The sequence below is a fragment of the Haplochromis burtoni genome, unplaced genomic scaffold (assembly GCF_018398535.1).
Source record: "Haplochromis burtoni strain Fernald_Lab_line unplaced genomic scaffold, NCSU_Asbu1 Contig_81, whole genome shotgun sequence".
NCBI lineage: Eukaryota > Metazoa > Chordata > Actinopteri > Cichliformes > Cichlidae > Haplochromis > Haplochromis burtoni.
In genome coordinates this window covers 646,220-662,457 of record NW_024582442.1, presented here as the reverse complement: position 1 = coordinate 662,457, position 16,238 = coordinate 646,220, and the positions used below count along the sequence as shown (strand labels likewise).

The 16,238-nt window shown below is 42.2% G+C and overlaps 1 protein-coding gene across 4 annotated transcripts in view; it reads right to left on the bottom strand.

Annotated features, from left to right (window-relative positions):
- cep112 (centrosomal protein 112) overlaps positions 1-16,238 on the bottom strand; it is a 139,900-nt gene that overhangs the window by 58,327 nt on the left and 65,335 nt on the right. For 3 of the 4 annotated variants that reach the window (XM_005925400.3, XM_042222204.1, XM_005925399.3), the window contains 3 exons: positions 12,935-13,070; positions 10,412-10,519; positions 4,515-4,697 (listed from right to left, as the gene is read on the bottom strand). In XM_005925400.3, coding sequence (XP_005925462.1) covers positions 4,515-4,697; positions 10,412-10,519; positions 12,935-13,070 — 427 coding nt within the window. The remainder of the gene's footprint in view (positions 1-4,514; positions 4,698-10,411; positions 10,520-12,934; positions 13,071-16,238) is intronic. The other variant, XM_042222203.1, reaches the window with a different exon arrangement.

Sequence of the window (16,238 nt, the reverse complement as noted above, 5' to 3'; positions counted from 1 at the left end):
TTTCTGACAGAATTTCAAAGGCAATTCTTTGGTAATAAAGGTGACAGGGTTGCATAATGTGATGTATAATGCATATTATTTACATATAAACACAAACAGAGTGCGAGAGATTTTTACTGAAACAGAGCTCGATGAAGTTTTGAAATTTTTCAGTGTGACGGTAACAAGTTTTGCCAAAGATGCATGCAGCGATCTCGACAATATATCACGACTATAACAACGCTTTTGGTTCATCGCTCAGAATTCTGGACTCTGGCAGCATGTCGGGGTATGAACATAAATATATGGCCTCCTTCAAGGCGGTTTGGGTTATAAGCGCCGACTGTTCACTTAACATCTAATTTAGTATCTCAGAATTTTGTAGTTGAACAAGATAACTGAAGCTGTTTGTTTCATCAGTGAGCGCTCATAATCTTTCGACTTGCGTAACTCTAAAAAGTGTTGTATGCAAACCCCCCCCAAAAAACTAACCTACAAATATTATAACCAACAGAATAACTCTGCAAAGTATAAAGTCAAGTAGGACACACGCATGCACTGACGTGTGACATTTGACTCTTATAGGCAATTAAAATGTGTAGCTGAATTGTGTAATGAATGATTCGCTGTTGTCAGGCAGATAACGTGTGTGGCTGGAATCCAACATGTGATGTATGCACATAATAAATGGCTTTGGGGTTTGAAAGGGGAGCATGTTTTAACACTCCACACATCACAGAACATCAGCATTCGCTGATGACTTGAGGCATGATCAATAGCTCCCCAGTGAAAAACAAAAATCAGCTGAGTTCTAACATAAATACTCCCCCATGAGAAAACGTGATGAAATCTGTTGAGAAAAACACAAACACAATGACACCTCAACTCAGGAGGATATTCACGTGCCACTGAAATCAGCGTGTAACAAAGATTTACCTGACAACACCCGGGGACCAATCATTTCATAAATGACAACATGGAAGGATTGAAACAACAAATGAGCCCCCCACCCTCCTTCCACACACACACACACACACACACACACACACTTCTAACTGCACTTTCTTGTTCTCTTGATTTTTTTTACCTTTGACTCAGCCTGTCATCACCCTGTTCATTTGACTCATTTTAATCACGTATTTGGGAATGAAGCGCTTTGAAAAATTGACAGCATCATTATTTAGTCCATTACGGCCCAGAAGAAAGACCCCGCAAGACTCGCGCTCTCTCCCCCATGCTGTTTGAAGTCCAGATGGTGGTACGTTCCTTTATAAAAAAAACACAATTATTCGGGAAAATAATACCCATAAAATGAGTTTTGAGGAGGGGCAGGTGGAAAAAATATGAACGATGGGGTTTTGCATAGAACAAACAATCCTGATGTTTGCAGAGAAGAAAAAAAAGAAGCACACATACAAACACAAACTTCCAATTAATTTATAATGCTGGCCCTAGTTTTTGAAGTCAAACTCTTACTAATGTTTAACAATTGAAAAGCTTCGCAGGAAAAAAAAATGAATCAAAATAAACAGAAATGAATAAAAAAAATAAATTATCGCAAATGTGATAGCACACAATAGCACACACAACAACATACTGAAATGTTCTGCGGTAAAATCCAATACTTGTCTGTTTTCTTTTATTATGGATATTTTACTGTTTAGAGGTACAAAATAGTAAGTTTTAGTAAGTATATAAACACACACACACACACACACACACACACTGCTAGAGTCTCCAGAATGGAAGCGAGAAAGTCCATGCCATCATTATTTGTGCTGCTTCGTCCTTTGGGGGGCATTAATCAGCTAACAAAACACGCTATGGGCAAACATGTTTCACCAGCAAGACATTTCATCAATTTAATGGTTCAACCAGCTCAAAGTCTCTAGTTCATTCTGTAATGACAACATTGAACCATGTTATTTTTTTTCCTCTCTTTTACAATATTTTCTCTTTAGAAATCCCATGATTATAAAAGACTGATATGTAAACGTGTAAACAATGATAACTCCTTGCATATGATCGATCGTCCTTTAGCCCCGATAACGCCGCTGACTTGCGACCACATAGTGGAAGAATCCAGAGTTTCCTGGATGATAAACTCTGGTGGGATGAGGACAGTGTGTCCCTGTGTGAGTCGACTCACTGGCTCTGCTTCTCAAACACAAGCCAAGAGACAGGAATGCTATTTATTAGTGTCCCACCACATCAAGGGGATGAGTGGGCATTACTCACCCTGAGAGTGTGTGACAGACATTAGCTGTTCTCTGTCCTTGCCAACTTTTTTTTAGCTGCAACTGTCCTTCCACTGATTCAAGGAAGACTAAGAGAAAGTGAGAAGAGCTAGGCAGAAAAAAACAGGGGCTTGAGACCTATTGCCACAGCAAGCCTTTGAGCTATCTGTTATGATATGATGATGTTGTGACAGTCGCTTGATGATATTATGGTCCACTGTTGTCTGAGGGGGAGCTCGGCAACACAAAAAAAGAATGAGGTGTAACACGTCCTGCAAGGAATTGCTCCATACTGTCTGCATGCAACAAAAATAAAAAGTTTTTTAAAATTAAATTCTTATATCACAACTTTCACACATTGTTTTTTTTTAAAAGAGACGCATGTAAACAGTCATGTGATATCAGTGTGGCAGAGCTCTAAGTGGAAAAACACAGCTACAGCACTGCAGTTGTGTTTAATAATAAGTATGTATATAATAGGCATATTTTTAATACATATGGGCTGACAGTCTGCCAGCTTGTGGCTCTTTTTTAACAGCAAACAGCACATCTGTGCATCTGCTCTCACACAGGAAGTCAAACCAGCTCACCCCCCTCACAAACCATCAGTTATCCATCTTTCCGAGGCCTGAGTGAAAAATCCTGATTTCTGACGCTTTAACATCTGACATTAGGCAGGCGACTGATGTCTGCTGAAAATGCTGCAGGAGCAAACAGGAACTGAGAATATGAAATGAGGACTGGGGAAGTTTGCTTTTTGCTTTTTTGCTGAGATTGTGTGACTGACATTAGCTGAGATTGTGAGATTTGTCAAACTGCACGTCATGTTGACACGAGCAGGGCGACATGCTATCAGTGGAAATGTCCTGTGGTGACGGCATCTAAAGAAACATCTCAGGTTTTTTTTGGTTAGTCTTTTGACACAGCTTCCAGCCTTGAAGATGGTTTATATTGCAATAACTTGGCTACTGTAGAAGTATACTGATATGGCTAAAAGATATACGGGGTCGAGAAAATAAAAGTTATAGTAAACAAATCCGAGCGTATCCTAAATATGGATTCATTTTCAAACTAAGTGGGAGCACTGCATCTAGTTTTAATGTTAAAACTCAAACCGTAGACACAGGATAAACTGATCAAATTTGCCTAATTGGGGAGGCTCAGGTGTATATTACTCCTTAAAGCATAACACTGCTGCATATTAGCTTTTACTAGGTATAAACTATTTCATTCTTATTGCATTTAAAGTTATTGTTGTCTTGTGAGGACAAAAACTAACCAGAAAATTGTCTAGGTTTGATTTCCTCGCCATTCGCGATGAGTGACCAGAGTCGGTGTGAGGAAATTCGGTCCACAAACGTAACAAAAGTCTCTCTGGGCTCCCATCGTCAGCTAACCGCCAATATACAAAATTCTCTACATGCTGCCATTCATTTCATCAAGAAGCTTGAAGAGTCAAATACAAACCCCAGCTGGGGGCTGGTTTGTCGAATGGCTTCCCACAGAGCTCCAGTCTTGCCCAGGCTGGAGAGAGGCGAAGACAGTGCGTGATGGGGTCTGAGATGAAACCCTGCTGCTTTGGTTAAATGGTGACCACATAGTCTCTCAGTTGTCAGGGATATCCGTTAATATAGACCCAAAATGTCATACACTCATTGTGGCTGACCATGCTGCAATAAGAGAATAATCGCTGTTTTCCGGAGGGTGATAGCTACCTGTGGTGAAAGGAGAATGGCAGGCAGAAAAATTCACTTTGGTGGGACTAAAAAGCGCTTTACAGGGCGTCCACAATTATCTAAAACACAAATTCAAACCATGGTTGTGGAATAAAAGCTAGGCACTCAACAGCGTTGATTTCTTCCCCTTTACATAGATACCTGTGGGTCTTTTGGATTTTTGGTCTTTACACTTTACACAAAGCCTGCTGCGATAAAAAGTGAGTTAAAATACAACGGGGAAATCGTTTGAAGTTGGGACGGTGCCATTCTGCGTTTTGTTCATTCCATTTTTAAAAAACTTTTTTGTCGCGCGCAACATTGCTTCAAAACAAATTTTAATTCAAACGGCAGCATGTACGATCTTCTGTGTTCTTGCGCTGAACATACGGTTTCTAAAATTATTCGCGCCGCACGTCAATATATGTCTTGCTTCAAATAAAAAAGTATCTCAACCTGCTGTGCTTTTGAAACCCCAGGAAAACGTCAATGAGCAAAATACAAAATGGTTGTCCACGGGAGACCGGCGGGTCAGCGCGTGTGTGTGTGCGTGCGAGTGCGTGGATCAGTGGAGACCCCCTACCTGGGCATCGCGCTTCCTCCACTCCTGGGTGTGCTGGTGGTGCTGTTGTAGGGCGGCCCTGGCCTGCCTCTCCAGGCTGCTCACCTCCCGCTGGTGCTCCTGGACCAGGCTGTCCTTTTCCGCGCTGTGCTGCTGCTGTAGCCGCGTCCTCTCCTGCTCGTGCTGCATGCGCTGCTCAGCCATCTGATTGGACAAGCAGGCAAAGAGAGACTTCATCAGCCAACACACACTCAGAGCAACCCTGTCGTCATGACAACTTGTCCATCCACCGATCCATCCATCCTTTCTTCGTCCTATTCCGTCAAACTCTCTTCCTCCACCCAAGAACCCCCGTGTGCCAAGCCAAATTTGGCGAAATTGGTAGGAAAGTGCGGGGAGGGGGGGAAAAAAGCGAGAAAAGTTTTGCCGCTTCCTCACGTCGTCAGAGGACAACATGATGTGATGTGTTTACATCTGGCTCGCTCCCCCCGCCCTCCCGCCTCTCCTGCCAATTGTACAGACTGGCCCTCCACGTCCCACTCCTCTTTCTTCAAATCTGTCCCCCTCGCCTTATTCTGGGATCGGCATATAAAAGAGCTGCGAGTTTGGGCTATGCAAGCAAGCTGGTAGGGGTTAGCCATCTGGCTGCAGCAACTACCCAATGCCCCATGCTATGCGCCTGACAGCATGTGAAAATCGGCTTAGGCAATGACTATGATGATTATTATAAACCCAAATTAGAAAAAAAAATGGAAAGAGAGGTGAAAGGAGAAGGTGCTAAACTATTCTTGGTACTGTATTATAATCTATGAATGAATTTAACTGCTAGAAAATGCGCATATTAATGAAAATCAATTCCATTTTCTCAAAATGTAAATGTCTATGCCACCAGAATGTAACTGAGGTTTATACTGCTAATGCAGTCAGCGTGTAGTAAGAACCTGCACCAACCATTCAATAAGAAGGCGTGGTTAGCAGTTAAAAACACCACAGCAAAGCCTTTAGTCTCAGCAGAGCTGCAATCACCTACACATAATACAGCAGAGCAAAATAAAACACTTCTAATGGGACGCAAAGCCCCAATTTTTCAGGGCTTAATCATCCTGTCAGCTGAACCAAGTCTGTATTCCATCTTGGCTGTAAGCGGAGTCACCTGCTGAGAGGTGAGCCTTGCCAGTGAAGCTCCCAGCCCCAAGCCCCCAAGCCTTTCCCAGGCTCCGTTCCGTTCCCACTCCCCCATGGCGGGGAGACAAGTGACCCCCACACCATCCCACCGTGCAGGCCCAGTCGGAGCCCTGAAAGGACAGCAGGGGCTTGGGGCCCATTTGCCTCCCTGCTTTGAAGCTAATCCCCAGCACATTGTGTATGACGGCACCCTACCTGGCCTGCCAGAGAAGCGGAGATCAACGGCCTCTGTGCCCGCTGCCTGCTCTATCCATGGTTATATCTTCCAAAGTTGCCTGCTATTCAGAGCAGGTGATGAATGAGGGGCTATCTACAGGAAGCCGGATTCCATCCCTGGCACTGAGACGAAGGCCACAATAGAAACTTGATTTAGACAGCCAAGAATGTATTCCTCTACTTTTGGGAGAACTTCAACTTCAACCTCAGCAAATAGCAATGAAAGGATCACTGAATAAAAATGGATTTTATCTCTGAGGCTTAGTTGATGGCATGGCAGAAGTAAACAATTACACACACCCTCAGGATAACCTCACACACATGCCATTTTTCAGAACAGATCAGGACAGCAGGCAGGCAAACACCACACGAAACAAGCGCAACATGTTTCACATGCTGCCGATGATGATGTCTACAGAAAATTCTAGTGACAACTTGCACCGCCTTCACCTCCTTTCCCATTTAACAAAATAACACATGCAAATCAGATCCACAGCTAGAATGCGTTGTCCCACACGAAGAGTCAGAATCATACAGCTGTACATTTTAGAGCTGAGGGATTGAGCAGCGCGCAGCTGCTTCAAGAACTCCCCAGCAGGTAAGAGAAAGTGGCGGAGGACGTCCTGACTTACTGTTCCTTTCTGCTCAGACTCTCGGCCCATGGGGGGAGGTTTGGAGGAAAGAGGGGATCTCGGGAGAAATTAGGATAAAGAATTGGGCAAGATGGTGGAAAAATCTTTTTAGAAAAGCACGGAGAGGAGATGACAGAGAGCAGACATAGCAAGGAGCCTGGCTGTGACATCACGTAGCGCCACTGTGGACTAGAGGATGCTGGATGCTGTGGTTCTTAAAGGGACCGGCATGGTGCTTATGAGGGAAGACTGAAACGGGTATGGCACAGCTGGGTGCCGTAGATACAGAGTGAGTCGGGTGTTACTGCACAGCACGACTCCCGTCAGCCTGGACTGACATGGTTGTGTATGTGTGTGAGCTGCATGTCTTGAAGCAGGACAGTGAGGTAATAGGCTTCTTTCAACCCTGGGGAGGGAAATCTGAAAATGTTTGGAAAGGCGGAGGGGAGAGGAGGGAGGAAAGCAGAGTAGAACAGAAGGCCTGTCTGGTCTCAGCAGGGGAGAATGGGGTGCATGAAGGCGGGTGGAGAGAGACTGAGGAACAGGAAAAAAAAAAGACACCTTCAATCTCACTAGAGGTTTGTACTGCAACTGGCCACTCTATTTATTGCTGATATATGTGTTCAATATACGTATCGTCTTGTACATCTACATGTAATTTTGCCTCTGCACACAGAGGATTTTAAATTGACCATTTAAGATGTGACTCAAGTGCAGACTTTCACTTAAATCAAAGAGTTCAACAAAATTATCGCATTCACAGCCATTTTTATATGTTTTCCTTTCTTATTATACGACAAATCAAGCAGGTGGAATTGAACTTGGATTCGGTAGCTGTTCACCGATTCTGAATGACAAAGGTCATGGTTAGGGTTAGGCTGAAAGCCCCCAGAAAAGCTCCAGAGAGATCGCAAAAACTTGCAGAAGTGGCCAAATCAGCAATCAGGTAGAAATAAGGAATGCGCTGCCCAGCTCAGCATCACCAAAAGAATTAAAAGACCATAGAAGACAATTAAAGTGGATGATTGTAGAATTCTCTCTTTGGTGAAGAAAAACCTTTCACAATGTCACCCCATATCAGGAACAGACTTGAAAAGCTATGTGTATTATTGTCAAAGTCTACAGCCAAGAACTTACAAAAAGGTGCAACCCACTCATTACACTCAAGAACAAGACGGCTAGATTAGAGTTAGCAAGAAAAAAAATGTAAGACTCCGGATAGTTCTGGAAAAAAAAAAATGGATACAATTTGGGCAAGATCAACATGTACCAGAATGAAGGTACGAGAAACAAATGTAGAAGAAGAGAAAAAGCTCATGATCTAAAACATACACATCATCTATCAAAGATGGTGGAGGAAGTGTCGTAGCATAGGCATGTACGGCCGAGCTAGAACTAGCAGGCATGTATGACCAAGTATAACCATGCATATTCATGTATGGCAGTGTAACTACGTCACTAGTGTTTATTGGTCATATGTCTGCTGATAGAAGTAGCAAGATGACATGGATGACGAACCAAAGTATACTGCAAAAGCAACCACAGAGGTCCTGTTCTTCAATGGCCAAGTCATTTACCTGATCTCAACCCAAAAGAGCTATTTTTCTGTTGTTGAAAATGAAACTGAATGTAGAGAGACCCACACACAAGCAGCATCTAATAACAGCTGCAGTAAAGGCCTATCAGGGGACCGCAAGAGAGGTTAGTGATGTTCATGGGTTTAAGACTTTAGGCAATCACTGACCGCAAAGGATTTTCATTTCATTTCAGTTTTAAAAACAATTTTTGTATTAAAAATTATCCTAGTTTGTGAAATGGAGAACTGATTATTACATAAAAGACCGAAATTCCTGAACAGCTAATGTAATACTTTTATTATTATTTTATCACTGGCTAGAAAAAACATTTTTGCTCCCAAATAAACTTTGATAAGTGTTTTTTTCCCTCCTGTATGATATACTTTTACCAAATTCTTGCAGCTACACATTCTCCCATAGATCTCAACATATTCACTGACACCAATATCACTGGTCGACTTGTACAATAAACCAGCCTGCTTTAGTATTTATTGTTCCAACCTAACATCTGAAGAAAGAGGCCGGTTGTGTATTTAAACTCTCAAGGTCGCGATGAGCCGTTTAATCTTGATACGTCTCCCAGACTGTAAGAGGAAGAGCTCTGTCAGAAACCACGATGTCTGATTGCCTTGGGGGTCAAGTGGAAAACAACTCCTTCGCACACAGATCCCCCCCCGAAGCTGCACTTGAGGGAGTGTTCTTTTGTGAACATCTGAATGAACTACCTTGACCCCAGAAATCTTGTGACACCAGCTTTTCTAGAGTGAAAACACAATGTACTCTCACACAGACACGAGAGAAAGGAAACAAGTAAAGAATGTGGAGTTGCTTCAAAACAATATGTAACGCATGTCTAACATTAAGCGGCTGGTCACAGAGTAGCTCATGAATAATAACATGCCTAGGTGTAAAAACACCCCCCCTCCAAACTCTTTGTAGCAAATCTCAGCTCTCATATCAAAATCATAACAGAGACAGGTCCATTGTTTTCATGTATGTTTTATCTTTAAGACAAAAGCCTTTCTGATGTGCCGCTAACCCTATGTGGCTGTCTTCAACTGTCAACTGCACCCCCACTCAGCGTGGCAGTGGCTGATAATCGTCACTTCAATATTTCCTGCAAACCTTTGATCGTTTACCCGTTAGTTATGACTTCTCAGAACAATACGCTGTAGCTGGCATTCAAAACACTGATAAATCTTTGCATTTACTGGATGGTTACATGGGGATGACAGTGTCTTTTAGATGCAAATGCAATCTGTTTAATGGTTTAACCAGCAGTGTCTATTTATATGACGATTTATCGTTGCAGCAGCCAGTGAAGCGCTTTATGTCCCGGCCCTTTCTTCAGTTTCCGGGGATGTTTTGAAAAATATTTCAACACACTGTAGTCTTTATATTTAAGTGGTTTTAAAATATGCTATTTTTTAACATTTTATTTTATAAATGCCATTCTAATTACAAACCCAACTGTTCAGCCATGGAGCAAATCGATAATGAAGCACAGTTTCTCCATTCCTTAGATATAAGACTGGCCTCATATCCCCCCCATTTACAGCGATCTACAGCAAATTACACGCAACGTAAACTCCATCTGGCCTGGAAATGAGTGTAAGCATGCTTATTAACACAAAGGTTGAGTGCTATTTGGTGCCTGGAAAGCAATCATGTTGTGGATATAGATGGGGAAAAAAAGAGATGTCACAGCCGTTAGTAATATCCACGCCCAAAACAAGCGTGGTGTCACATGGTCATAAAGTCTCGTATGGAGTAATTTAGATAGTTTATTTTTTATTTGGTATATAAATACTGTTTACATTTGTTACAGTAACAGAAATAAAAGTGACGCTCTCTGCCTCCTACAGTAAGATCAGCCGCCAACACTAATATCGGCTCCTGCGGTTTAATTGAATCTGCTGCGTCTCTATCAGCGAGCCAGATTTCAAATGGGTTGTGAAAATGGTTTCTCGACTCTTAATTGAAGAAGAGTGAGTGAGATGGGGTGATAAGCGAGCTACACATCTTCTATGCAGATTGCGTTACTTTTCAATTGGCCACGTTTAAGATATTTATTGAGCCGGAATCTAAGCTTAATCTAAAACATGCCCCTTATCATGAGAAATTAATCAGACGGAACAGATGGGGAGGAATAACAAGACTGCTCCAAATGGATGTCAGTCGCCCGTTAGCTGTCTCCAATAGACCGAGTGCTCGCTGATAATAGAGTGAAGATAACACGATGATGGCGATGACGGAGATGAGCACAGAAGTCAAGAACAATTGCACAGTGAGTTAGAAACTCACAGACCTGCTGCTCGAACTTCTGTCTGAGGTCGTCGAGTTGCTGCGAGAACTCTTTGGCCTGCTTCTCCCTGAGGGACCTGGAGCGCTTCAGGTCCTCCTCTACCTTCTCCATCTGAAGGCATCAGAAGAATCCAGCACATAAGTTCATTAATTAGTACACAAGCATAAGGCTGGTCATATACATATATGTATATTTAGAAATATCTCTGCAGAATCGCAAGTACAGTAAATCTCATACACCAAACTACCAGAATAACACCTGGGATCTGCAGGAAAGTGAGGCTCCGGGAATATTTGTCTTTTAATTGGAGATTAATGAAGTGCCACTGAGAAAGAACACAATGAATTCCTGTGATGATGCTGGAATGACGCAGCATGCTGATATATAAATCTACTCAAACTGAAATCTAAATAATTTGCACTGTTACGCAAGCAGTTCACATAAAAATTTATAAGCCTTTGTCTTTGTGTTTTCGTGGAAAAAGGGATTCCGCAGTATTTACCCTATACTCTACTTCCCCGCACTCTACCTTTTTCAGATTTTCCTGTTCAGGTGACGGTAATCAGCAACAATTGGAAATGCAATTTACTCAAACGCCTCTGTATTTGGGCTACGCTGTGTGTAACGCTCAGGAAATGCTAAATGTGTTTTGATTAATCCATTTAAAATGCCGAAGCCTCCTTTGAACTATGCGCGCAACAGAGATTTGATTCTGCGTGGTGCTTCTTCTTCTTCTTTTTTTTTTTTAAAAATCAAAATAGGGCAGACTCTTTCCTTTAAAGTGAGCTCTAAAAGTGAGATGCTGATTTTAAAACGAGAGACAGACAGAGAGAGGAAGGGGGTGATACAGATAATCCATTAGATATAACTCTATCTGCAGACAGAGAAAGAGAGAGAAGATGACGAGAGGATGGATGGGTGATGGAAGGAAGGAAGGAAGGGGGGGGGGGGAGAGGAGAGTAAAAACTTCTTTTGAAGTTCTTTCTGCAACATTAAAGCCTTAGCCGGAGAACGTGATGCAGCGATGAACAAGTGGGGTGGGGAGGAAAAGAAGAGGAAAGAGGGGGGGTGAGGATGACAGAGATGCAGGAGAGACTGCTCCCCTCTCCCATGGCTTTGATGTGGGCTGAGGATAAAGTCAGATTGGAGATCAGGATGCCAAGGGGGGGCTCAATGGGAAAAGAAAGAATGAGCAACAGGATGGAAGGATGAGAACATCAGAAAAGAGCAGCAGGATGAAGTGGCGCACCGATATAGACATTTTCCAAGGCATCGCTCGCCACACATGTGGCCTTGAATTCAAGTAGCAAGAACAAGAAAGAAAGAAGGCAAACAAAAGTTCTGTCTTCCTGTGCAAATATTTAAAAATATTCAGTGTTGTGGCACCGATCCAAAAGAGTCTACTCGCAATAACGCAAAAACTTCAAGAAAGTCCCAGCTTCGACAACACCTGAATATGCTTTATTACTTGAATGGGATCTTCTTCCTTTTTTCTGCTCAGATGCATCAGATGCAAGCAGCACACTTTCTTTCTTCTTCTTCTTCTTCGCTTTTTGAAATACAAGAGGGTATTTTAAATTCAGGCTTGGGAAATAACGTTTAGTTTGTTTGCCCACAAATATCCAAAACTCCCACTCAACATAATAATGATTAGCCATTTAAAATACATAAATAAAAATAACCAGCAACTAAAACTTAATAATCTCTCCAGCATTGGGCCCTTTAAAACATTTAGGACCACACTCGGTGCAGCCTGGTCAATACTGCACACACGCAGTATAGCCAGAAATGCTTGACAAAAGCGCCTATAGCTAAACTGACTAGTAAAACAGCATCAGAAGTTTTCGAGCCGAGTGCGTATCGATCGGAAGTCTCTCCCAATAAGCAGCAGCCCACGCAGCGAGGCAGCGCTGATCGCGAGGCAGGCCCGACGTACTAATTAGTCTGCTTGCTTAATGCGGCGACCTGCTCTCCTCTGGAACCTGACCAGCCTACGTCACGCCCACTGACAAGAAGAGAGTTCACTGTGCGATAGCGGTGAAGTGAATACACCTGCTTAATGAGCGGGATTACAAATAATTACATTCATCTGGAATGACTGGATGGCTCAAAAAAGGGCCTGAGGGTGATAATGTTCTTGGCTCTTGCATATAGATTTTTCAGTGTAAGAGCAAAGGTGCTGGAAAAATGATGCCTTGCAGAATATGTTCTCTGTGGTTAGGCTGAAAAAATATAAAGAGCGTGTGTGTGTGTGCCCATTGTTCTGGTTATTGCCAAGCAGGCAGCTCACTCCGCTTGCGGTACAGCAAACCTGACACAGGGTTACAGTTAAAGTGTGTGTGCATGTGTAAACACTAATCTGTTCTGGCACACAACAGGAAACACAAACATTGCACAAGAGGAATGTGCAGTCCTCGCATGAATATGGATGCATTCGTGTAACAGAAAACAGGTGTGCGTGGATGCCAGCCCGTGTTCGCTCGCATGCATTGTGATTACGGCGCGCGCTGATGTGCGTTATCGGACCTGCAGTTTCATGTCAGCGTAGGCCTTCTCAGAGCTGAGCTCCACCTGTTTCTTGAACTGCTCCAGCGCCATATCTGCCTGCTGGATGTGCTGTCTTTGGCTCTCCCTTGCTCTGTCCAGCTGGCTCTCCTTCTCCCTTCAAACCAAACACACACAAATGAACACACACTACATAGCCATAGAAACACAATTGCAGACAAGAAATCCAGAAATAGTTAAGAAAGAAAGTAAACTTTTATTTTTGTAGAACTTCTCAAAACAGTAGTTTCATAGTAAAAGACAGAGAACGAAGATAGACTTAGAAGCAGAAAATCATCACTGTTCTTTTTGCATACACACTATCAGGTTTGGTTGACCCTTTAAAACCTGAGCTGTGAAATAATTGCCATATTATTTTGCAAAATTCTAACTTTTTGAAAATAGAGTATTTATGGAACCTGAGGACAAATTAACAAACGATTAAATAATGACATATTAATTTGCATATATGAGTTTTAATTTGCTACAGCTGACAATTTTTGCAATTTAATGATTATAAATGTATTGTGAAGTTTATTTAGGTTCACTGATAATATAGAAGTTTTAAAAACTCAGCAACACTCATGTATCAAACACGATAGACTGAGCTTTAATGTGGTGCTTTCTCTCGACATCAAAGAGTGAAATATTCAACAAACAACATGTTGAACGATGTGTGAAGACTTTCCATGATCCTTCATTATCGTTCACCCTGTTTTAAATTAAAATAAGTCACTTTGTGCATGCGGTATAGCCTCGCTCATTGGAATGCGTGGCTGTATCTCCCAGGCAGGCGTGCCGATGCTACTGCCGGTAAATATCAGGTCACAGTCTTCCAAGAGCACAGGGACTGACAGGCACACTGAGAGGGATGGCCTCATACTGAGAACTGTCAGAGCCCAGCCAACAGGCCCAGCCGCAACATCATATACAATGTAGCTGTCAAGCTTAACGCACAGAAGGTAGGTGGGGAAGGGAGTGTGTCTGGGCGGAGGGATACAGAGTAGAAAAAAATGACAGTGCTAGAAGCCAGAGAAGTGTGTGAAGGTGTTATTTTTGTAAACAGCTTTTAAATTTCTGTCCATCCATCCACTACACCTGCTTATGCGGGAGGGTAGAGCTGGGCAGGAGACACGTGACACCACGAACAGGCTGTCAGTCAATCACGAAACTGACACCAGACAACGTTGCTGCTGACATTCAAACCTGGAGATGCAAATGAACCGAAATATTTTTGGAGCCAGGCTAAACTTCTTGCTCTAAATTTGCACGTCTTTGCATATTTTTTGGTTTATTAACTGATTTTTAAAAAAAAACTGAAATAAAGGCAGACATAAGAAAATACACAGCTATATGAAAAATATTAAAAACTAAAAAATTACTAAAGAATTAAAAATAAATATACAACAGACTAGTTGACACACGTTTGCTATTATTATATGATTCTATACTCAATATTGTGATGACAAAACTCTGTTGTCACCAATGACTTCGACTCAGACTTGACTGTGAAAAATAATGCGCAAAAGCACGCACATCTGTTCTGCCACCTCCAAGTGTTTGTCACATGATACCCACAGTAGATTTCGAAGTGTTGGAATTTGGCAGATTCACTCATCTCTTGCATGACACTTCTTGATGAAACCATGTTGACAAAATCCAACCAAAAAAACCCCCACAAACCTGGAAAATATTATCCCCTTACACTCGTATAACGTTCGTATTTTAATGACGCCACACGTGCTCCTCACATGTGTGGCGTGCACGAATATAGTCTGAATAAACAACTTAAGAATTGCGCACCCAGGTTTAAAAACACCAAAAAACAGATCATAATAATTTAACGACAGCATCTGTTATCCATGTACAGTGCATAAATGGGACTTTGCTAAAAACAGAATTGCGTGAATTGATTTAATTTTCACAAAAAGTAACACTAAATGTGCAACTACAACAACGGGTACATGGACTGCAGCCACTATTTCAACCCTTCAAGATGCTTCATCTGATTCAAGCACAAAGAGCACGATATCAGGGGGGACAGTATGACTGACTGTGCACTTTTTCCTCTTTACAGTGTGCCTTATGCAGTGCTTTGAGTATAAGTGAATGTGTGGCTGTGTTTTTCTGCTCCCTTGTAAATTGCTACTCTAAGAGGGTATGGATAATTATTCCCTCTGGACAGACAAGCAGCAGCGAGAATGAAATTCTGGCCAGTGGGACTTTAAACCAATTAGAAGTACAACTATTACTAAATTACAACAGGCACACATCGGGTGGTGGTGGTAGGGGGAGGCACTATGCAGGAAGGCTGTCAAAAGCAGCATGATTATGAGCATCCATGCACAACTTAAAAAATAAATTAAATGAAAAATTGGAAGTACATCTAAAGAAAGGCATATAGTGGTTTGCAGCTTTGTAAAGTGGTTAATCTCTTCCTGTAATCAAAGAAACAACTTTAGGTGTTTATAAAGACAGAACTGAAACTGAGGCGATAAACCCCCCCCAGCAAAAACAGAGGAGGCAATAAAATAAAAAAAATTAAAAAAAAAACAAAACAGCAGAGAACAAAAGCAGAGGATTGAGAAAGGAATGTGCAAGCTTTCTCTCCTCTTTATAGAGTTCTGTCTCTTTGTAATTTTGGTTTCTCTCATGTTGGACATCAAACGACAAAGTGTTTTTTTTTTTTGCCTCTTTCCCAATTTTGTGTACTCTGTAATTATTAATCAGTCTCGTTGCACGACTGCCTTCCGGACTCAGACAGACACAAAGGATATGTGGGGAGACTGAGATGGAAAAAAGAGAAGAAAAAAAAAGAGGAAAAGAGAGAGGAAGATGGAAAAATGGATGTCACAGAAATAGCAAGTTTTTTTTAAAACTTCCAAGAGGAGAGCGTAGAGAGAGAGAGAGGGAGAAAAGAATTGGGTGTGTGTCTCGCTTGAGAGACAACTGAGCCTGCGTGTGCGTGCGCGCTCACGTGCGTGTACAGAGGCCTTTGTTCATGAGCCACAATCCCAAACTCTCTGTGTGACTGACAACTCTACTCAAGGAGTGCACTATGAGTAAGTTGGAGCTGGCTGCTGGGCCTATACCTCAGAGAATACACAGGAAGAAAAAAAAGTGACTGCAGCTAACTTCAAGTATGTGACAGATTGAAACATATTATGCTCTTAAACTGAGGAGAGCAGGTGAACGCTTGGCCTCTTTGGGGAATCTCGGGAGCATAACTGTGTGTGTGTGTGTGTGTGTGTGTGTGTGTGTGTGTGTGTGTGTGTGTGTGTGTGTG